The sequence below is a fragment of the Melopsittacus undulatus genome, chromosome 4, assembly GCF_012275295.1.
Source record: "Melopsittacus undulatus isolate bMelUnd1 chromosome 4, bMelUnd1.mat.Z, whole genome shotgun sequence".
NCBI classification, from domain to species: Eukaryota; Metazoa; Chordata; class Aves; order Psittaciformes; family Psittaculidae; genus Melopsittacus; species Melopsittacus undulatus.
This window is the reverse complement of record NC_047530.1, coordinates 19,330,674-19,354,441: the sequence shown is the minus strand read 5'-3', so window position 1 is coordinate 19,354,441 and position 23,768 is coordinate 19,330,674. Positions and strand designations below refer to the sequence as shown.

The window sequence follows — 23,768 nt, the reverse complement described above, 5'->3', positions numbered from 1 at the left end:
TAGGGCAAATATTCTTGTTTAACCCAAGGGCAAGATTACAGGTGGTTCTCAGCCTTCCCACAGAGGCACTTTGACCTGGAGCAGATTTGCAGCACAGCCCTGAGAAAAGGCTTCCTCCACCAGCAAGTCTGTGCTTTGGAGAAGTTTCGTTTCTTTTCTTCCTGGCTGCTAAAGACACACATTTACTCCAAGACTATCCAAACCATCTCACACTTCCACTTGGCTGGATACCTGGCACATTCAGCTGTGGCCAACCCTTGCCATCTCCAGCATTTAAAACTAGGATAGTTTTATCTGAAGATCTCCCTGGTAAGCCACTGTCTCAGACAAATGCCTACACATGCTCAACCAGCACTCAACGGTGCTAGGTTGCTTCACACTTATGCCTCTGCAGGATTCATGCACCATCTCACCCATCCCTGAGGTCATTATCGGAGGCCTGCTTACTGGATAAGGCCTCAGTCAAAGGTGTGTTTGCACAAGTCCACCCTCCAAAACTTAAACATCCTTCTTTGCCAAGCTTGCTCTGTTGCCTGCAAGTAGTGGAAGAGAACTGAGCTAGTGAGGGCAATATATCAATATCAAATCACAGCACTTAAATCTGTCACAGCTAGTTTGCAGGAGACCTGGCACTCACACCTTGTGAGCCTAAATCATCCTCATGTATTTTGTCCACTGCCTGTGCCCTGCCTATCCATTATGAAACCTGCTGTACTTAACTGAGCAAATGTAAAAATGCTTTTGTTTGTATTTTCCATGTTTTCTTTGGGTGGAGAGGAGGAGATGCAGGGGGATAAGTCAACAACATACTGAAATTACAGCAAGCAAATGAAAGTTTTCCATGTAATGCATCTTGGCAGGAATATGCCATGAAAAGCAAACAGTTAGAAGACCTTGCTAAAGAAAAGAAACAGGTGATTTTAAACCAGGACCAATGTAATAAGCAGCATTTTGGCTCATTTACTCTGGTTGCTGCTATTTCCTACCTGCTGTTCTGCCAGTCTCTTCTGGATTTCTTGGTCATCACAGATATCATAAATCACAGGCTTGGAAAGCTCAGACTCAATCTGGGCCAACCAGGTGCGAAGGTTACTCATGTTTTTGTCCAACAGCTGCATAAATTCGAATGTCTCCTTCAGTTTCTTCACCCTAAGCAGACCAGTAAGAATACTTTGTTACAAAAATCTGCAATAAGTGGAAATGATGTTAGCAGAAGGTGATGACAGGCATGGCTTTATGAAGCACTTACTGTTGCACCAATCTGTTGCCTGTAATTCAGGAGCCATGTTTTAGTCAAAACCTACCTAAATTGGCTCAGCAGGGCCCTGCTCTACAGCTGCAGGAAGCTCTTCTGTGAATTCTTTAATGAAACTATATGAGCAGAGTGCATTTTCACATGCTAGTTAGCTCTTCAGGCAGCTCCTGGACATTTGTTTCAGTGGGAGTTTATACCATAACATGCCTCAGTTAAACTAAGATGGGTATCTACGGCCTGATTATTCTGCTGTGAATTATATCCAGTGTCTTCTTCAGTAACCAACAGGCCCACTCAAATCAGCAAGGTACTGCTCTGCCAGTGGAGGTATTTTCCCAAAGCACAGGTCCAATACCCTGGTCAAATGGATGCTGACAAGGGAGGAGAAGGCCTGAACAAAGGTCTGAGCTTACAGCACCACAACATTATAGCTCTTCTAAATAACATGCTGAAATGTGTGGAGATGTACCAGGCTCTCCTGGCGGGTGAAAATGAAAACAGAAAAACCCCCAAACAGTCCTGAAGAGGAAGAACGTCCAAGCACCAGAGTTGAGCAGGAGACAAGCAAATGAACCATTATGACCATTTGCTTTTCTTATAGCCGTTTGTAGCACAGGTCTCAAACGGCAGACAAGCGTTTATTCCCAGCCTTTGCAGCATATTCCCTTGTCAAAACCCCTTACCAGCCCCTTAATTTATACGACTAGCATGTTTGTACACTTTGTACAGCCCCATGTGTTGGAAGAATATCTGTTAAAACTACCCCACTGCTCTCAGATCTTTCCTCGAAATTCTCATTTATTGCAATTCCAAACAAAAATCACTAAAAAGCACAACAGTGAGATGACGCTTCTCTCTTCTGACTTCAGATTATTATCAGAGCTTGCCATCTAGACTTTGTAGTTAATGGAGAAAAAAATATAATAACCTAGATCATGATTTCCATCAGAGCTGTATTAAACATCCAAATCACTAGATGAGATGAACAGTACCAAAAACCATGTACTTGTCTCCATGAACTGTAATGGTCTACCCTGAAGTACTACAAACATGAACACTGCAGATGCTAAGTCAGGTGAAATCATTCCGTGCCTGCCTTAGAGAGAACCCACTTCTAAGCCAGCATTGCTTCACTGTGCTGTTCTGGCTGCTTGCATCCCTCTGATGTTTAGTTCTGTCCCTGTGCCTTAGGAGGGATTTTTGGACCTTGCTTGTCATTTTTAAAATGCAGATTTCTGAATTAAATCCTCAGTTACTGCATAGTATAGCAACTACCTAGATTAGCCTCATTATCTAAGTGCAGGACAAAAAGTATGCTCTGTGAAAAGGCCAAAACATTCTCCATTAATTAGTCGCCTCTGCTGGGAACTATCACTAGGGGTCTGATGAACCTTAACATACTTGGCAATACCAGTGTTGTTCAGGCTAGGTCTGGAGCATCATGGTGGGGATGTAAACTCATCTAGTGCAGTGAAGGATTACACCAAGACAGCAGTGTTCTGACAAGGTACCTGGATGCTGGTCCTGGCCCTTCTTTGTAAGAAAAATCATTTTCTGGCTCACCATCCTGCCTGCTGCCAAACTATTCTAGAAAGTTTTAGAGGAGAGGGATACAAACTGCCTGTAACAGAGTGGCTTTTGCAGTTGCCTATTGCACAATACAGTACAATGACAGAAGAAATACAGGACAGCAAATTCATAATGAATACGTCACTTGCTAAGCAACAACCCATCTTATTAGCAACCTGAAGGTAATCAAAGAGGATACACACATCAGGTAGACCTGATTTAAGGTAAAGCACTTAGGGAGGATATGTGGGAAATGATCCTGCTGGACTTCTTCAGTCCTATTGGTTACTGTGAAGGTACTGAGTAAGGCCAGCAAATTTGGAGTCTCATAAGGATTTGCAGCATGGGAGGCACCTTCCCCTGCCTTTTGTTCCAAAAGGATGAGTAAGTACTTTCAGTTGTTTTACAAGGAGGGTGAGAAGAGCACAGTGCTATAGTAGGACTCCTAGCAAGTATTTAGCAACTCTGCACACTCTAAAACATAAAATTAGTCTTGTCTGGTTGATGCAACCCTGCAAGCCAGCCTGAAGAATTTGACAGAAGTCCATGGTCCACCTTGCTCCTTGCAATCACAAAGCCATTGATACTGGTGTAAAGTGCAAAGCAGCTGTTTCTGCCCCTGTGCACTGACAGTACTTTCTACTGCTGCAGCTGACAAGAGAGGAAGCCAGTGAATAAGAAAGGCATTTAGCTGCTCTTGCTTTCCTTAACAAGCTCTTTTCAGAGCTCTGCTCCCAGGTTCAACCCTGCATGCAGAATGCATCTGTCTCCCAAGCAAACAGCTGCTACATAAGTCTTCCTGCTCCTGGCTCTGCTTCTATTAAGTGGTGCTCAATGAACATGTCATACTCAGGTAACTGTAACTGCACTTTCTTGTGCTACCATGGGCTGGCAGTAATTTACCTGGGAGAACAAATTCTTTCTCCACCCTATCCCTTGCTTCTGCCCCACCAGTTGGTTATGATGCTCAACAGGGCCTGTGACTCCTCAGGGTATGTGGCCCACCAAAGACATGTGACTCGGGAACTTTTGTCCCTGGAGAGATGGAAGGATACAGGCTCTGTACTGAGCACTGAAGGGAAGAAGCACTAGAAGAGCCAGGCCTGTGGAAAAGCCTGAGCCAAACACCTATGCTGTTGCTTTGTTAACTTTGCATGACTTCAGGCCAGTCAGGAGGAAAGCAAGGCTCCATTGCTGAGCTGTCCTTCCCTGGCTGTATCCAGTGACAATTTATTCATTGTACATTCTATGACATTCCTCACTAGTGCTTTGGATATGTCTCTCTGGTGAATTGCAAGAGATGAACGTGTTGGGACCATCTGATGCCACAGCTGACTTCCTGAGGCAACAGTTTACTGCTTCCCTATACTCCCTTCTCTGTTTGTGTCCACCTCTTTGCTATCATGAAGCTGTATTACAAAAAAAACTAAGGGGTTGCAAGATATCTTTCTTCAGTCTGCATATTGGAGAACAGGTAGGTGAAAGTAGCCAAGAAAAACAAAGCAATATTAATTATAAATAAATTTCTCTATGACTGACAGCACATGGAATAAATTAAAAAGCAAGAGTTTTATAACCCAAGTGAGGGGTTTGCACCAAAAGAATCCCCACGAGTATTGTTTTGGCTTAGGCATCACTCTAAAATCCAAGTTACTGATACTACCATAACAGGTTGGGCTTTATCTACTAGTGTTACTAGAAGCAACAGTATCAAAGACAGCAACACTGTTGGCACTGTAACCTTGTATTTACTTTCTAGCAATTGCCATTACAGACTCCCCATTGTAATTTAGTAATTTAATCTGTTACATATTCTGGATAGAATATGCCATTTGTCAGTAATTTAACCACCCTCAATGTTCTAAATCATTAATCTCAAACTTGAGCTAAGCAGCCAGAGACGAATAAAACCCTAACAGAAGTTCACATTAGTGCAGTGTGTTGATAGGAAGGCAGCCATGTCCAGATGCTCACAATGGCTGATCTGCTCTTGCTGCAGTCAGCAGACAAAGAGCCCAAGGTAAGGTGGTAGGGTTCTATACACTGAAGCAAAAGAAGCCACAGGGAGCTGCAAGTTGTCAGACTACAGCTCAAAGAAAAATGTAAACCACACTAATTATAATCACAAAAGTATTTCCCAACAACCATTCTCAGCTGCATTTCTGCACCCCGTCGGGATTCTTGCAAATTATCTGCTCTTTGCATGAAAGAAACCTCATCAGCTCCTCTGAGATACATCCTGAAAGGGCTATTTGTTCAGAAAGACAGACCTTCTGGGAGCTTTGGAGGGGGTGCACAGTGCAAGCCTCCAAGCCTGGGGGCAAAATCTTCCCCCAGGTCCAGGTAAAGAATCACACAACACACACTGAATTAAGAGCAATATAAGTTCAAGTGCAGCAGCTCAAGGAAACAGCTCCTCCCAGTTACCCAGAAGTTGAAGAGGCTGCTACCACTGTTGCTTGAATTCTTCCTCTAGTCTTATTCTCAAGTTACTTGGTCAAACAGGCAAAACCGACTTATTACTGAATGAAGAACTACCTACCTACAGTTGACTTTCCAATGAGAACCCACCATTCAACATGTCCACAGAAGCAAAAAAAAAAAAAAACCCAACCAAAAAATACACAACAAAAACCAACCACAAAACCAAACAAAAACAACTGAAAAACTCTAACAAATATCACCACTAATCTAAAAACCCCAACAAACTCAAACATCTATTGCACTTTACAATGGGCCTAGCTTAAAAGATATCCTGATTCAAAACAGTGTTTGGACACATGCATAAGATGCCTGGGATAAGCCAAAAAAGAAAAAAAAAAAAAGAGCCAATTTCTAAATGTCTGAATCTTTACACCAAAATAGAAATGGCAGAAAAATAACATAACTAGATTATAACTAAAAGCTGGCTGCAAAAGTGAACAGAAGGACTAACTGACCTGACTCAAGATTGGATTTGAATCTTAATACTCTCCATGAAGTTGCCAGCATTGGGTTACAAGAGAAATGCGTTAAGCTGCTTCAGGCTGAATCGCCACACAGCCCCACAAATACACAGAATATTTTGTATTAACTACTCAGGAAGTATATAGGAGTAGAAGGCACTTCCAGGTTCACTGAAATGTATTCACACAAACAAAGAATTGCAAAATGCCTGGAAATTGCATTGCATTAGCTGTCAAAATGCTGCATTAGAAGGTACAGGGAAGTTCAAATAAGGTAAAAAGTAACATTCAAATTTTAGTGCCTGATAAAAAACATCCTGACATATATTCCAAACTCCCCTTCACAAGCACAAACATCTTCAGAAGGCGATACCACATACACTTTTTTTTTAACCGAAAAGGAGCTGAACTTGCCCTGCCAGCTGATAGGATTGTTTACCATCCCATGAAGCAAATGAGATGCACAGACCAGGAAACCTTTGTTCAGTAAGCTGCTGGCAGAGCTTAACCATGTGAGGGACAAAAGACCTGATCTGGAGAGGTGATGTCAAAGGCAAATTTTAGGCCTTCATATAAAATGCAAGGCTGTTTCTTTGTACAGCACGGGGCCCCAGTACAATGACAGGAAGCCCCAGTGTTTGTGGGCTGTGTTAGCACAGTAAGCAGAGCAAACAGCGGCTGTGCCAGAGGAGGCTTTTCTCATGTTACGCTGCCAGGGAGCCCAAAAGGTTGTTGCAGCCCTCCACCGCCGTGGGTGCAAACCCCCTAAACACGGCTGATTTTAAGCGAGAGGCGTCTGAGCACTATTCCTCCTGCTAACGTGCCGCATCTCCCCCACATCCACTTGTCCAAGGCGAATCGCAGAGAGCCACTGGCGCATCGGTACCCTCCCCCCCCGCCGCCAAGGCCAGACCCGCTCCGCCAGCGATGCCTGCTCCACCTAACCCGACCGCGACCGCACCCGCAGCCGCCTACCAACATGGCACTTACGGTTTGCAAGAAAAAACCATTCCTCAGCTTGCAAATCCCAAGCTGCAAGGGGGACCAACCGTCTGTGCGACCACGGCAGCATGGAAGAGGAAACCCCTCCTCCACAGATGCCCTATTTATTCATCGCTTTAGCATCGCGTGTCGGGGGGAGGCTCGCCCCGTCATCCTCCTCCCAGACCCCCGAGGTAGGGAGACACTGTAGCTCTCCCCAGTTTTAACCCCTGCGTTTTGGGTTGGTATTTTACCTGGCAAATGGCCGCATCCCTTCTCAGAACAAAGCCACGAAAGCTTTATTCTGACACAAGAGAATTAGCACAGAAAGAAACGCAGCTGAACGGCTGCCTGCAGCTGGCGACAGAAAGGTTGCACGCTGGAGGCTTCAGCACTGAAAAAGGTAGATGTGGTGCTCATTCTTGTGCGAGAGAGGGACTGGAGCCTCGGACCCGGATAATTTGCAGCAGAGTCAATTTGAAGCGAGCCCAAAACACCACGAGAAAATGTACATCCACGCATAGGCACCACGCACACAGATATATCCTTACTTCCCCTGCGCTCTGCTCTCACGCCTTTTCCACTGTATCCCAGGTATTTAAGCATGAATTAAATCTCCCACACACTAACCTGTCCTCTCTTTAACCTTCCAGTGTAGGCAGAAGGCCTCCAGTGCAAGTAGCTTGTTATACTGGAGGACAAAATAACCCGTAATCTTCATTTATGTCATCATTCATTTGTGAAAAACACAATGTCATGATTTGTGTTATGATTGCCAGAGATCACGGGGTGGGAAAAAAAGGCGGAAGTCTGAGAACCTTGGATTAAAAGTCACTACCCACCCAGGCAGTATCAGGGAAAAAATAAAGAAGTATGATAATCCCACCAAAAATGCAAAGGTTTTTCAGTATTCAGGTGATTTTCCACAGACTTGTGCTGGCTTGCCAATCATTCATTCAATATATGGCAGGATAAAAAGTGCCTGGGACGACCCTGCACACAACTGAGAGAGCTTCAGACATTTGCACAGGTAAATCATGCCCAGTCACTCGGCAGTTTAACCTGATCATGGCCTGTGGAGATTCAAACCCACATTCAAAATGGTACATCTCAGAAAATGGGGAAATAACACTTGCAGCCTGACAGGCAGGCACTGGGAATGGTGAAAGCACACAGGAGACAAGGACCGCCCTTACACAGCCAGCTCACCCTGCTGCTGGCACACCTCGGCACACATTGCATAACAAAAATAAGTCCAACCATCCTGCCTAATGAGATAATGAATTCTGTCACAGGTTTTGCACTGAGGAAAAGCATAATCCCTAAAGGACAGGGAGCCTGGAGAACACTGAAGGAAATGAAGCACTTTGCAAATGAGACTTTAACCATATGGATATTTTACTTTTTTTCCCCACCAAAATAAATACAAGAATGAGATTTTTACAGTGGTACTGACACAAACCAGCACAACTCTGCTGAACATGGCTGTTAACGTTCACCTGGGGGCCTCCCTGCAGCATACTTTGCTTCCCTTGCCATGCAATACTGATTGCAGCAATTTAAAAAGACCTTTGAACTGACTGTGAGCTACAGCAGGGTAAGACAACACACAAACACGTGGTGCCTGAGTGTTTGCCCTGCCAAAGGGTAATAAGCAATGTGCTGGAAAATAAATAGAAAGACCAGCCGAGAGGCACTGTGAACCTGCTAGCTCGCTGTGCCTACCAAGCTGAAGCCAGCTGCTGCTGGAGTGGCAGCCCAGCTGCAGTGTAGTGCAGGGAGGAAGGGTAGGCACAGAGCAGTAGCTATATAAATAAAACCTCCATGGAGCCCTTGCACAGCTCAGAGTGGTGTCACTGGAGAACTTCAATTCCATACCATTTTACTGCAACCTGCAGTTTCAGGCTGTTTGGGAATTTCAGCTAGGGTATGCAGGAAAACAGCTGAAAACACCATGAATCTCCCACGTGGGAAGGAAGGGGCTGGCTTAGGTTGTGGCAGTTTAAGATTTCTGGATACTGCAACGATGGCTGGCAGCTTCTAATCACTAGCTGCTGAAGATTAACATTTAACAGAATGAGTAGGCATATCTGGCCTTGCTGGCTTCCCTGTGTTTTCATGCTCACATTCATGGGTCATTTGAACCCATTCCTCCTATGTACACAAAAAATGTGCCTTTCTCTACAAGGCTGAAAACAGGGACCAGACCCACCAAGTAAAGAAAACACATCAGAGTTCCCACAGCCAGAACAGCTGAGAAATGGCATCCCCCATCCACAGCTTAGCAGCAGTGAGAAGAGCTGCCAGATGCCTCGAGGTACAGAAATGCAACATGTGTTACTGTAAAGACATTATTGCAGACCCAACTCTCCTGGAGGAAGCCCCAGATGAAGCTGGTAGCTTTAATGAAGGCTCAAGCAAAATCCCAACACACTGCACTCACTATGCCAGGCAGTGCACACAACCTCCCATAACACATGGATGCTCCTCCAGCCTGCCAGCAGGCACTACACGCAAACATCAACACAGAAGGCAATACTTCCGCGTGGGGCTGGGAAGCTGGTATCAGTGGTGAATGGGCCAGGGAAGTACACTGAGGAACATGGCCATGCACACCACAGTTCCCTGCAATTCTTCCCCATTACTTCATGGCTGGGGATGTAAATCCTACTCAAAGGGGTTTTGACTGTCTATCACCCGCATGCAGCACGTGCACTCTTTTCTCCTACTGTTGTATACCAAATGCATATCAAGCATGCAGCAGTTTCTTCTGACAGAATGCTGCTGTGAGGTTGGTGACAAGAGAACAAAAGAGGTTTGCTGTGTCCATTTTTACATATAGCCCAATGCTCCCTTTCTGCCTGTTAGCATGTTTGCATTCCTGCTCTATCAACAGATACTTCATAAGAAGTCTCCGCTGGTAAGAGTATCTTGCAAGCTGAACAGAAATTCATTTGTTCTCCTTTCCAGGCATGTCAATGTCTTGATGGTTACTTTATCCCAATGAGAATTAACATTCTGAGACTTCCAAGTTTGCACCAAGCCACCCTCTGGCTGCGGCACATGCAGCAAAGCTTCTGTCACCACACAAGCAGAGCACAGGCATATAATGGAAGTGTTAAGTCCTGCAAGTGCCACCACATGGCCCACCTGAACTTGTCACCATGAACTATGAGAATCACTTCAGGGACTAAATGGAGAGCTCACCTAGTCTGTCCATCTGTCCCAGGACATTTATTGGTCTAAAGAACTGTCTGGAGGAATACTCTGTATTGGCTCAAGAATGGTTTGGTTTCATGTTTGTTGTCATACAGCCATATGCTGCGCTACAGAGAACATAAAATGTTACTCAAGGTTTCAGGGTCAGTCATGGAGACATCAGAAACCACAGAATTGATATTAGCTATAAATCTCATTTAGACTCCATTATGGATATAGATTATTTTATACTCTTTCCACCTTCTCATTTCACAGCACATGGAGGTGCTGTAAAAATAAGTTTCTACAAGTAGCTTCGTCAGGACCAAGACAAGATTGCCTCCCTGTCACAGTCAAAATCAACCATTTCTCTCCAGGCAGCATTCTCCTACCTCAGCTGCCTCAAAGCTTCCACAGCCCTCTGGTAGTCCTGCTCTGAAGCATCTCCTCCATCTCTTTCATCTTCCCCCAGAAATGAAGCAGTGCTCAGTACGCTGCTACAGCAGCAGTTGTGCAATGCTGCAATTTCTCTTCTGCCAGGCAGCAGTGGTTTCACAGCCCCTGTACCATGTCCCACAGGCTCTGAGCTCCCTGGAGCCCCCCCCCCATTCTATCCACCGTATGAAACTGGTGACTGTGGAGTTCTGAGATGGTGTGAGGCTGTCTGGACTGTGACAGTTTCATGCAATGGAACCAACATGATATTCTGCCATCACTCTATTTTCATGAGCTTTTTAAACACAACTTAAATACAATATTTATATTTTTTAAAGTTTTTTGCAAAAGCAAATTGAAGAAGAAGGAGACAGTTTGTCAGCATGGGACGTTACAATCCATCCTCACAGCTCATCTTGCCTCCAGCCCAAGGCTCCTTTGCTCTGCTCCCACAAGAGGCCCAACTTATGGTACATCAGTGATTGGTAGAACTGCTGCCTCCTCCCCAGTACTTGAACTTAAGAAAGGCCACCCAAAAGTACAGGAAGATCCTCCTCCCAAGTACCCCAAAGCATACCTGTGACTGAGGTGTAAATTTCAGTCAACTGAAGCCTAATTTAATTCCTTCAAACCACCACTACGGCAGCAATCTTGAAACAAAAAGCTGGAAGGTTGTAAACAGGGCAAAATAAACCTTTAGGACCATACAAAGATTCTATTGTGAGTGTCTAGCCTGAAGGTTCGTGATGACTGAGGAACTGAGAACAGCTGATCTGCAAGCCAAGCCCAAGCAAGACAGATTAGATGAGGAAGGAGATGTGCTACAACCATGCTGCAAAGTGCTGAACCTCCATGAGTATTAAAGCCAAGAGGACCATCAGAGCCCAATGGGCTGCCTGATAACCTAGGACCACTGAGGAAGCTGCTTCAAACCATAATTTGTCAAGTCCTTCCAAGTTCATTACTCTGCCCCTGAGCACAAAGTTGGTGGAAATCACAAGGAGAAACTGGCATGTTCCAGACTTTTTTGGGGATTAAGAACATGGGAACAAGCATAAAGCATCACACCAGCTCTCCAAGAGCTGCAATATCCATTTAGATATGCAATACTGGGAGTTATGTTGATGCTCTAGGCAAATCCACATTAATGTACCTCAAAGCACCACCCTACACTCGTCTGAAGGTGAAGATTTAAGACAAACAAGTGCTCTGCTGTCACAGACTACTTAAGACTGACAGATCTCTCTTTAAATATTCTATCAGTTCCTTAGCGCATTTTCCTAAAGATTACTAGAAATACGCCATGTTTACCTCAGTTTTAAAATGGTGCATTTTTTGATCTGTGTTTTAAAATTGCTACAATTCAAAACTAACACACAGCAGAACATGATCATAAAAGTGCTTGAAAAGTGACATGCTACCCTAATATCAGAATAGAAAAAGTGCTCTTATAAAAGAGAGGCTCTTTCCTACACCGTATCAAACACAAAGACACCTAGAGACAACTGTTGTGAGACTATCTGCTAAGTGTTACATCTTAAGAAGGCAGCTTCTGTGCTTAATTATTCACTGCTCATGTGTCACTTTTCATTCAGATCTTGTTCTTGATTAAGACCCAGCACACTCAGCAGTACACAGCACAACCACCCGCCTTATCTGTCCCAAAAGCTAAGTAAGCAAGAGAGTCTCTGAGGGTTCAGAGAGGGTGGTTACAGGCAAAGCAAAACCTTCAGAGAGAAGTTTAGACCAAAACTAACTTGATGTTAACCTTACTATTTCTGGCTAATAAACCTAGACAGCCCATGAGACCCAGCATCCTCCTCCCAAGCTGTGATAAAAAACCCAGACATAACAGTGAAATGGCATCATCTCAGTAAGGCTAATACTAAAATGATCACGATGTTCTTAGCTCTGTCAGTTATAATAAAGATGTTAAATCCTTTAGAAAGAGGTCATTGCTTAGACTATGCTGGTTTCTGTTCTAATTTCAATTGATAGTATTTTCCATTTCCTGATCATGCAGAAAATCCTGAATTTAAAAAATAAACTCATGGCATGGTCTTCCAGTTGCTTTTAGGAAAGAGACTGAGTAAAGAAATAGCACTAATATTAAATGAAATTTCATGCACTTTTGAATGTAAGAAAGGAACATTATCATTATATAAATATGACTGACTACAGAGGTAGACCAGGAGTCTATCTCAAATTTCTCTGCATTCAGACACAGGGTGAAATACAGGCTTGTCTTAAAACAGGAGACTCTCCTAAGAGCCAAAATGAACTCTTACCACACTGCCTTAAAATGAAGCTTCAATTCAGCACATGCAACAAAGAAATCACTTTGACTCTTCTTTTTAGGCAGTTACCATTAAAATTATATTACATATGAGTTCTTAATGCTTTGCCCTCTAACCATCAAATAAATTAAGACATTTGGTGTCATAATACAGCAACTAGTTGTAACAAAAAAACATTAACTTCAGTGTAATTTGACTCTATAAATTTCAACAGAACTGAGAAGTCATGTCAGTCTGTTTCTGATGGTCAAGAGCACTGGCCTCTAACTTATCTCATACAAAACATCGAAAATGATTTTCTTACCGTGCTCCAATGACATCAAAGAGATGCTGCCAGCGATCATTGATTTTGTTGAGTTTATCATTTATTTCTGCAGCCCGGCTCTTGTTGCTAGCCTTTATCAGCTCATCGCCCATTTGTTTCAAATGAAGCTTATTTTCACTGAACAGATTTATTTCTTCCATGTAATCCTGATAAAATACACACAAACACTGGTTAATTCCTGGGCAAAACAAAGCAACAAAACCAAAACAAAACTATCAGTTTTTTTTCCCATGTGTGTGATTTGAGGTCAGGTTTGGCTTATCACGGCTGAGGTTTCTACATTAGCATGTACAACTATTTCACTTAAACTAAAACAAAACCAAACCTCAGTGGAAAAGCACTCTCACAATGAAGCCACTATGAAAAACATAAGCAGCTTAAAGTCTTGCAAGTGCCAGGAGCAAGTACTCCTAAAAATAGCAGTTTAATGTTCTAATTTCATGTCTGCTTTCCTGATTTAACATAATTTTTCAATCAAGCTACCTCAAAAGAACCCAAGTTCAAGTCAATGATGGCTTTATTTTGCTGGTATTATCCAGAGGAACCTGGGATTAGATATCGAGACATTTAAGCCATGGGGACGAACACTGTGACAAAATAATGGTTCTGTTTAAAATCAAGCTAATACAAGAGTATTAAAAAGTCCTAACTACACTGGCTACCAAAGAGAAGGGTAAGATTTAGGTTTTCTTTTTGGTTGTGTTAACTTCTTGTTTGTCTGGCATAACACCTACCCCATCCTTCCATCTTTTCTTTGCTCTCTGACTACTAGTTCCGTAATTGCTGACAAGGGTGGAGGTGCTGAGAACAGTGAGAGCCTCCCAGGACACAGCTGAGCACCAGCAGGGAAAGCTCAGAGCAGCACTGTATGTACGTCTGGCACCTAACAACCCAACCCCCTCCTCCCCTCCCCCCCTCCCCCCCCCCATCACTCTCCATGCCTAAATGCAGTCAGGCAGCATTTCTGTTTTGCATTATGCTCCAAGTCTGAACATCAAGAAGGTAAGAGCTGATCCTAGAAAAGCTCATCTTCTCATAAAAGCCTGTACATACTGGTTTTATATCATGCATTGCTTTTGAGAGCCAAGGAAGAAATGAGGAATGGTGTCTTTATAATGAGCTATCAGACTGCAATTGAAGAAAAGTGGCATTACTACTTACCTTCTGCAATTTGTCTATCATGTCTTCAATGCTAACATCTGCAGTCTGCAATACTTTGCTTTCCATTTGTACCAGCCAGGCGCACAACTCCTTGTTCTTTTCATTGAACACAATCCAGGCATTGAGCTTGTCCTCGATCTCCTGCTTACGCAGAGACACCTATGGATAAACACACACATCAGCTGCTGGCAACATCTTTCTCAGGAAGGAATCAGCAATTATAAACCTTCTAATTTCTAGTCCTCATTGATAGTATTCCATTTTGCAAGAGCAGTTATCAAATATCTCTAGCTTTCTTTTCAAAGCCAGCAAGCAGATTGTTAACTGTGTCTTATTTTGGATAGCAGGGCAAAAAGTTGACTAGCCAGATTCTCTCCCTCACAAGAATTAAATTGAGTGATAGCTTTATAAATAATGAGCTTATATAACAATTTAAATATTCCTCAGTGAAAACCTGAAAATGCCAAACAAGGAACTACTACATATTGTTTAGCACGGTCTCATTTATAACACAAGAGAAATAACAGCTAGGTAAGTTCTTATTTTTCTGCAACTGTAAGAGAAACTTTGCAAGTACTGACTGCAATTATTTTTTCTACATAAAAACCTCGCTCTTTCTGTTTGCTCAACAGTTCTTGGAGAGCCTCCAAAAAACCAGCATCAAAAATCTATCCTTTTTATTGAGAACTATGGATTTTTTTCCATCAAAATTACATTTGCCATGATGGATAAACAAATTGTCTAGACAGAGAAATTAAGGTCTGATGCTGCCTGAATCACCAAAGTTAGTATCACTGCTCCAACATCTCAGAAAGAAGTAGGGTCACTCTTCTACTAGCTAACAGTACTTGTTTTTAGCCTAGGGGTCTTAAAGAACACATTTTTATTCATTTACCTGCTTTGATGGATTCCTGCACTAAGACATATGGGACAAAGGAAGTGAAAAATGGTCAAAGTTCTACTAAAATAAGACAAGACAAACAACTAACCCTTTACCCTTGACAAAGAACTCTGTGTAAAGACTGAGCATTTTCCTTGCTTTGGTCATAAATCGCCACTCAATCACCCAATGGCAAGAAACATTCCCTCTTCACATCTCATGTGCACCATATACAACATGTGACTCCTCAAAATTCCATTAGTGATTCTGCTAGGCTAATCTCTGTTTTGTACCTCAGGGTCAAGTTTAAGCGTGAAAGAAAGAACACATAACACCAGGATCAAAACATGAGGCACCAAGTGATCTTCCAAGATATTGCTTTTGTCCTTTAAATTTTTACTTTTTTTTAAGCAGGGAATGGGGAATGAAAGTGATTTCTGACTCTTTAATGCTGGTCTAAGCAAAGAGATGAGCCGAAAGCACTGTCTTGGGACGCAGGGAGATAATCTTTAAAGTTCTGAATGGGAAGAAGTCTCCTGGAGACCACAGGGACCTCAAAAAGCCTCCCTAAGAAGGCCTCTGCTCTGGGATGCTCCCTCTTTCCTTCAGCCTCAGAGGTATGAAGGGTAAACCCTTCATCCTTCTTCTACTACTTGCAGCATCGCATAGAATCAAAGAATAGTTAGGGCTGGAAAAGACCTTAAGTGCATTTAGTTCCAACCCCCAATCTCCCATGTGCCGAGACAAGTTAACTTGGTCAGTGGAATAAGACACTATGCATGTCAGCAAAACCATTGTTACAATCCTGAAACAATCCTGACTCAATTTTTATCTGCTAAGCACAGACAAAGCAGAATTTTATGAGCAAGAAGCACCTTCTAGCTGGCTAAGAAGTACAGACTGGGGGTAAACTGGGAAAAATCTCCCAGACAAGATTCTAGGAAGATGGCCCCTTTGAGCCACTGCTTTGAGCACTTTCTCCTTGGACCAGGTGCTCTGGTACTAGCTCCATCTTGTACCCACAGCAGGATGCAGGAGCAATCTGAGCATTCCCAAGGCAGGCTAAAATACTATCAAGGTCAGGTGCAACCTATACTCTAGTGTTCGTTAGTACAGGGTACTTGCTGATATAAGTAGCTGAATCTTTGACCTACATGTACCTTGCAAGGGCAGCTATGTAAACACTAATCACTTGAGCACATATGCTCACTAAGTGAACATGCGTCCCTGCCCAGTCTGGCACAGGCATGTGGCTGCCCTGCTATTGTGGCTGTGACAGATGCAGAGTGGTTCACTCTAAACAGCTTTCACCTCTCTGAATCTATACTGCAGATTTTTCATCACACAATACATCCTGACTCCTCTATTTTGTTAGCCAAAACAAAGCAGTCATGCTAGCAGCACAACCCATCAAGTCTGCTTCCATACCCTGGTGTCTAGCGCTCAGCATCAGTGCAGGCTGAGCAGGGAGGACCACCAGGGCTGTGTAAACATTTCAACACATCCCTCCACTCCAGCAAGGAACAGATTCCTCCCACTATAGACTTCTGTGTGCCTAACAGAATCACATTAATGTCACCCTTTTCTTGTCTCCAAGTCAGACCTAACTAAATGTTGTGCCCTCAGGAAATTAAAATGGAAATTTTGAATAAAATCAGAATTTTAAATTACTTCAGGAAATTATTTCTTGGGTGGAGTGTAGTGGGGTACATGCAAAAGATAGGTTAATTTTCAGAGCTGCTCACAACAGTTGAAATGGCATCGGCAGTTGACAAAAAATCCAATGAAGTTCTCTCACTTATAGGCTCAACCACAGATTTCCCTTAGGAAAATGATTCAGGTATTTTGATTTAAAAAAAAAATTGTTATCTCAGGAGGGGGGAGTTGTCTCTGGAATTATTTTCAGAGTTCAGAAACAGTCAACACAGAAAAAGCTGGCTGTAGATAAAGGCAAAGCCCAGTTTAAGCCAAATACATTAATTTTTCTTTCCCACTGCAATGCAAAGCAGAATCCAAACACCTAACCCAAATCACTATTTTCATCACACCAAAGTTATTGAAATAAGCACAGCTGTTCATTACTCTGGCAATACTCCCACCAAGACTGCTTTACCTCTGGCCAATTAAGGCTTAGGCACGAAATGCTAACTCACATAATTACTGCTTTACAAAGTGTAAAATAAAAGCTATTGACTTGTGAGTAAGAGGCAAGAGTCTTGCTTGTGGGCATGTAGAGCCATCCAGCCTAACTTAAGACTCCGAAGTATTTTACTTCTTCCAATCCTGTTAACAGGGCAAAGTAAACACACATTCAAACTGCTTAATAAAGTCCTGAATCAAGTTCATGTGACTTTGCTGGTAAATGTTCCCCAGCAATTTTACATGCAGCGCTAAATTAAGTGTAATATAGCAACAAGCCACAAAGAATGCAAATGTTTCACAGTATTGTACTGCTACAGAAAAAAACAAGTGAGGTCTTCATGTGTTTAAACCCAAGGAGCCAGTATTTAAACACACTGAAGTTTTCCTTATCAGCTCTTCTGGCATTTAACATCAGATTGTATTCCTTTCCCTGCCTCACACCCTCAGGCAATTCCTGTATTTCTCCCTCTCCCCTCCCTCCCTTCCTCCTCCCCCCACTTTGGCAGCCCAGAACAAAGCCACCTATTTCGGTAAACAGCTGCATCAGAGCTCCGTGCAATTCAGGCATTCATTAGTTACAAAGGGTTTGCAAAGAAGAAATCCCAGCAGTCTAGGTCCAGGAAATAAGGGCAAACTTCAGCCCTGGTCAGCAGCACCACGAGAGACCGTGCTCCCATCCAAGACTGCAGAAGAGAAATCCTGCCTGCTAACCCGCTGCCCCTTTGCTGCCAGGCCTTGTGAACGTCCCACTACAAGATCCCAGAGGAGGCGGAAGCCTTACCCGCAAGCAGAGCTCTCCCCACTGCCTGTGCAGATGTTCAACGTGCTCCTTGAGCACCGACGCATCCTCGGTAAGGACGCAGTCCGCCAGCTGCACCGTCCGGGCTTGCACCTCCTTCATACTGTGGGCCCAGTCTGCCAGCGACTGCTCCAGCTCCTGCATGGAAACGCACCCAGAACAAGCCTTGGCACTAAGCTCTTCTGGTTTCCAAACCTGCTCATTAATCCTCTGCCGGGACCGTGAGGGAGGAGAGGATGGGAATGTGCACAGCCCATGCAGGCTCTCCAGTGGGCTGAAGGCCGGCTACGAACCCCCGGAGTCCAGGGCAGAGCTGCTGAAATGTGCGGCAGCCCCCACTGTTTGATCCCTGCAGCTTCACGTGCTCCAGGGCAGCGTCTGGGGTGTCACATCCCAGAAGGAATGCGCCGACTTCTTTTTTTTTATTTAGGCCAAGTTGCTTTCCACCTGCATTTCCCCCCAGTTTCAGCTTATTCATTTAAATAAAGTAAAATTGGTTTTCTTCTCTAGTGATTTAACAGGCACTTCTATCAGATTGTGGAGATTTCGAACTGCTCATTCACAGAAATGCAATCTCTTTCCTCCGCTGTTTCTCCGACTCTCCCTTTATAACAAGCTTGTGCACTTTCCTGTAAGTGTTAAAATTGTCACCTAAAAAGCAGAGACACCACTGCACACAGCTGGGAAGCACAGTACTCTACACACCAGGTACTAGGTCTCATGTTGCAAAGCAGTAGGTGGGAAGTATCACTGGTTCCTCTAACAAAAAACAGCTCCTACAGAGGATCCGATCTGTCTCATTTTAGAGGGCAAAAATGGTGAGTATTTGTATCAGGAGAAGTGTGCTAGGTCCAAGCCCCGTGAGCATTTTTAGAGGTCTTTTGAGCCTGTCACTTACCTAAATCATAAAAACTCTGATCTGCTTCAACACTGGAGGAAAAAAAAAACCTCACAATCTGAGACTAAAATTTACTGGAGCTCACAACAAATCACTCCCTATGGATGTGCAAATATGCATTTATATATCTTGACAAGAGTTGAATCCCTGCATTAATTGAACTTAACAATGGAATTTCATAGGACTTTGTATAAGCTTTGTATAAGGTCCAGGCTTATAGAGAAAAACAGCTTTATTCCATAAAAGAGTGAAATGCAGGGAGAGGAAAGAGGGTCCCCCCGAAGCCATTTTGGTCCTTTTTTTTTAATATATTGTGACACTCAAGAGCAGTAACTCCAGTGGCACTGTCTGACCCTGATGCCTATACAGCTGAATTTCTCTTACTAGAGTCAGGGGCAGGAGCTGTGTGCTGCCATCTCAAATAATTCAGGGCTACAGCAAGACTGCTGCTGTGGGAAAGGCTGCCAGAACTCACAGAGAAGATTTCAGACAGCTGATAATGAGTTCAAAGCCTTGGCTCATTAATAAGCTTATTTGTTCCCACTACATAGGTCAACAATTCACTTCATAAAAGGATGATGAAAGACTGACCAGACAAAATGTCTCCTACCTCTTGGAATTACTTTCCTTGCCATTTAATTTTCAGGGTGCACTATGGGCTGCCAGGGTTTCTGCCACTTCCTTACTCTTAATTTTCCTTCTCTTTAATTACTGTCAGATCCCACAGGTGTGCATGGTGTTCTGCAGACATACAAAGTCTCCTGCTTGAGGAGCTCCCTGTCCAAAATGGACTGAAAACAAAAAGGGAGCTTCAGCCACTAGGACAGCAGCCAATTGAGCTGAGACCAGGAGCTTTTTTCCTTTTGTTTAAGGAACTGCTTATTTTGTAAATTAAGACTGTGGAAAGGGAGCAGAAGCAGGAAAAATAAAATCCAAACACTACTATTCTTATTAGCAGCAGTCAGGATCCTATAAAGGAGAGAAATGCACTGTCACTAAAGACAGGTAAGAGAGAAAACTGATTTTACAGGGATCAGGTGTCCTGCAAATACTACATCTATTTAAATACAATAAGGCAGTTTGATACCTTCATGTGTTCCTTGGCTTTGTAGAGCTCTTCATGTTCAATTGGAAGTGGATCTTTTACTTTCTCCTTTAGCTCTTGCAGCCTGCTTTCTAATTCCTTCGTTTGCTTTTCACAGCAGTCCCATATCTGCTCAAGGAGATCGAAGGAAGTTATAAAAGGTGAAGATACTTCATTATGACATACTGAACCATATGGATATGTTGCAAAATAGCCTCTTCAACCCACTTAAATAAACAATCATGTGCCTTGGTTATTCGCATTTTCTTTTCAATATATACCACCCACAAGAATTTGACTCATGGATTTACAGAACTTGAACCCTCTCTTGTATTTTAGGTTTGGCTTACAAAGCATTTTTGCCCATCTTGTTTTGTCCCACCAAACAGGTGTTAAGCATAGTCTTTAGTTTTGGGATAGTACTGATGACAGCATGTGTGTTGTTAGCCATAAAAGAAAATTTACTGCTCTAAGGAAATGGCTACCCTTCTTTTTAGAGGTGCAACAACAGGACTATCAAAACCCTCTAGGCTCAGGCTTCACATCCCAAGACAGGAAAGCGCTCCAGGCCACAGGGATCATGAGAATAATCAAAGCATGTACATCCATTGCTGCAAAAAATGGATGCCAACCCATTTCCTTTGGAGGACCAGGGGACGAGTTTGCCGCAAGCCCTAATAGCATATGACAGGCACTTCTCTCAGAGCCCCTCTGCTGTAAGCAGCAGTTCAGCATTTGCCTTGTTGCTAGAGAGCTCAGCCCTGAGGACAGTGGGGCAGGGCAGCTATTGAGACCCAACGCCAGAGAAGCAGGTGCTGCTCCTCCCTGGGGAGGGCATCACGTACCTGTATGGTGCTGCTGAGATGCATTATCTTCTCCTGCAGCAGGGTCTGGGTGTTCCCCCAACTCTGCTGTAACTGGCTGAGCTCCTCCTGGAGAAGAGTGCTGGTCTCTGGATCAGAGACAGTGCGCAACTTCTCCCCAACATCAAGAGCTAAGGAGTACATGGCTTGCCACCTCTGAAGAATCACTGCCTTAGCCTTTAAAAGAGAAATAAAAAAGTTTCTAAGCTTTTCTCAGCAAGCTTTAGAAGCACACTCCTGGCATTTCACTTGGGAACAAGTGAAGACACATAAAGGGAGTTTCAAGGTACTATTTGCTCACATTAATGAAACAGTAATGAATAGATAATTTCCTATCTGCTTCTTTAATTTCAGAAAAAACAAGATTGTTTTTAATCTTATTTATAAAACTCTACAATAGCTTTTCACAGACTGAATCTATAGAGTGAAACTGGAGCAATTACAAGATGGGAATTCAGTTGTAAGAGTTATTCAGAGTAACAAACCTGTTTAAGTTCTGCTATTACCTCTAGCATCAACAACTAACACAATTTTTTCAGAGATAACAAGTCTGTTAACCATGACATGTTCCAAGTGAAGTAAGCCATCATTAATACTTTGCCTGAAACGCAAACTGGTCTATAACACAAGCAGATATGATAATTGTTTCTTTCTGCAAAACAACAACAGGAGGGAAGGCCAATTTGGAGTAGGAGGGAGAAGACTTTTATGGCTTTTCTCATGAAGGAAAAGCATGAACACTAACTTGTAAAATCTACTGAAAATCATCTTCCCACAGCAGGTAAAAATACAGATGAAATAAACATGGCAAGTACCAAATGGAATGCTGGTAATGTGCTAACCCATCAACATTAGGAGTGTGGGAACACAGTAAATCTCAAACTGTGCCAGTAGCATTCAGTAAAATATTTTTAAGGGTTTTAGATTGCTTTTAGCAACCAAAAAGTTCACTGCTTGTTTTTACTTCCCTATAAAACAAAAAGGTGCATAATTAAATGGAAATCCAAAATATACAAAATTAACAAAGGAGAATGTTGGGTTTTTTTGTTGTTTGGTGTTTTTTTTTCCTCACTGCATGTAAAATGCAGAACTCAAATGCTCTGAAGAACTGCTGCTCAGGTCTGTGCATCCTGGAGTGGTGGCTCCAAGGACAGACCCCCTTCCAAGTGCTTTATTCTGTGCTCCTGGCTCCTCCTGCCTATCCCTGCACACACAGGACCCATATAGCCCATCCTGCCACGCATGTTTCTGCTTCCTTCAGGCAAACTGCAAGGCCTGCATTCAGCAGCCATGTCAATAAGATCCACACATACCTAGAGGGTATTTGTTTACCAGGGTTTCTGCATAATTTCCCTAGCACCCTGCATTTCCATGTTCATACCAGTAATATTTTTAAAGCATACAAGGCTACTAAATGACCAGGAAGTTTCCTGGTATAATGAGTCTTTCACAATATCACTGTTTCTCATCTGTGCTCAGCTTTAAGACAAAATGTCAGCAATTGGTTTTCCCCATAAAGCATGCAATTATTTTTTTTTTTTTCACCTTACTGGACAGAAGTTGTTTCAGTCTGAGAAAAACCCACGTATTTTAGATTTATGAAGAGATAAATACAGTACCTTGCAATCATAAATTAGAATTCTAAGCTGGTAAAGGCTATAGCAGTCCTGGCTCTTCACAGCTACAAGGAAGCTGTTTGTGTCATCAAGAAGTCTGCTGAGACTCTGCAGAGAACTCTTGAAGAGCTGCCACTGGTTCATGCGTACATCAATATCCACCTTCCTCTGCTGAACCATCCGGATGACATTCTGCCACTGTTCTTTCAGCAATGTGAGCTTGGAAATAAACTCTGTTCTGTAAATGACAAATGCTGAGTGTTAACATGTTTTGATCTCAAGGCTGCATTTTACAGTAATTGTGATGGATTTCCGTTTGCAACATTGTATTCCAGTCATGATGCTCAACTACGCAAAAAGCTCTGTGCAACCCTAAGTTCACCTCTGCTCTCTGTATTTCATCTTTTATGCAATTCAAAAAACTTTTAATATGATACAACAATGGATAATGCAAGTCATTCCTGCTGTTGTGGTACAGCAGTATACATAGTACCGCAACCACAGAAACAATAAGCACTAAACACTTCCCTGAAGAACAAGAAGGTCAATGCAAGTAAGACAACGTCTGTGATTATGCTGTAAAATTCATCTCTGCTTTTATGAGGCTGTAAGCAGGAGTTCAGCCATCACTGTATCCTACAGCAGCGGGACCTGACTGCAAAGTGAAAAGGCTCTGTGCTGTTATTGGACCCATTCAAGCCGTTTTATGGCTTCTTCTACAACATGGTTAGATCATTGAATCATAGAATGGTTGCACTCCGAAAGGACCTTAAGATCATATAGCTCCAATCCCCGTGCCATTAGCAGGGACACCTCACACTAGACCATGTCGCCCAAGGCTTCGTCCAACCCGGCCTTGAACACTGTCAGTGATGAAGCATTTACCACTTCTTTAGGCAACCTGTGCCAGTGCCTCACCACCCTCATAGTAAAGAACTTCCTCCTTATATCTAACCTGAATTTCCCCTGTTTAAATTTAAACCCATTACCCTTGTCCTGTTGCTACAGACCCTGATGAAGAGTCCATCTCTGGCATCCTTGTAGCCCCCCTTCAGATACTGGAAGGCTGCTATGAGGTCTCCACGCAGCCTTCTCCATGCTGAACAGCCCCAACTTTCTCAGCCTGTCTTCATACGGGAGGTGCTCCAGTCCTCTGATCATCCTCTTGGCTCTCCTCTGAACTTGCTCCAACAGCTCCATGTCCTTTTTATGTTGAGGACATCAAAACTGCACACAATGATCCACGTAGGACCTCACGAGAGGAGAGCAGAGGGGAAGGCTAACCTCTCCTTCTACATCCTGGTCATGCTCCTTTTGATG

General features: G+C 43.2%; 1 protein-coding gene across 1 annotated transcript in view; it reads right to left on the bottom strand.

Moving 5' to 3' along the window:
* SYNE2 (spectrin repeat containing nuclear envelope protein 2) overlaps positions 1–23,768 on the bottom strand; it is a 166,728-nt gene that overhangs the window by 14,714 nt on the left and 128,246 nt on the right. Inside the window, 7 exon segments of the mRNA XM_034061427.1 lie at positions 987–1,149; positions 12,985–13,151; positions 14,167–14,325; positions 17,970–18,125; positions 19,973–20,098; positions 20,815–21,009; positions 22,452–22,686. Of these exon segments, the coding sequence (XP_033917318.1) occupies positions 987–1,149; positions 12,985–13,151; positions 14,167–14,325; positions 17,970–18,125; positions 19,973–20,098; positions 20,815–21,009; positions 22,452–22,686 (1,201 nt within the window).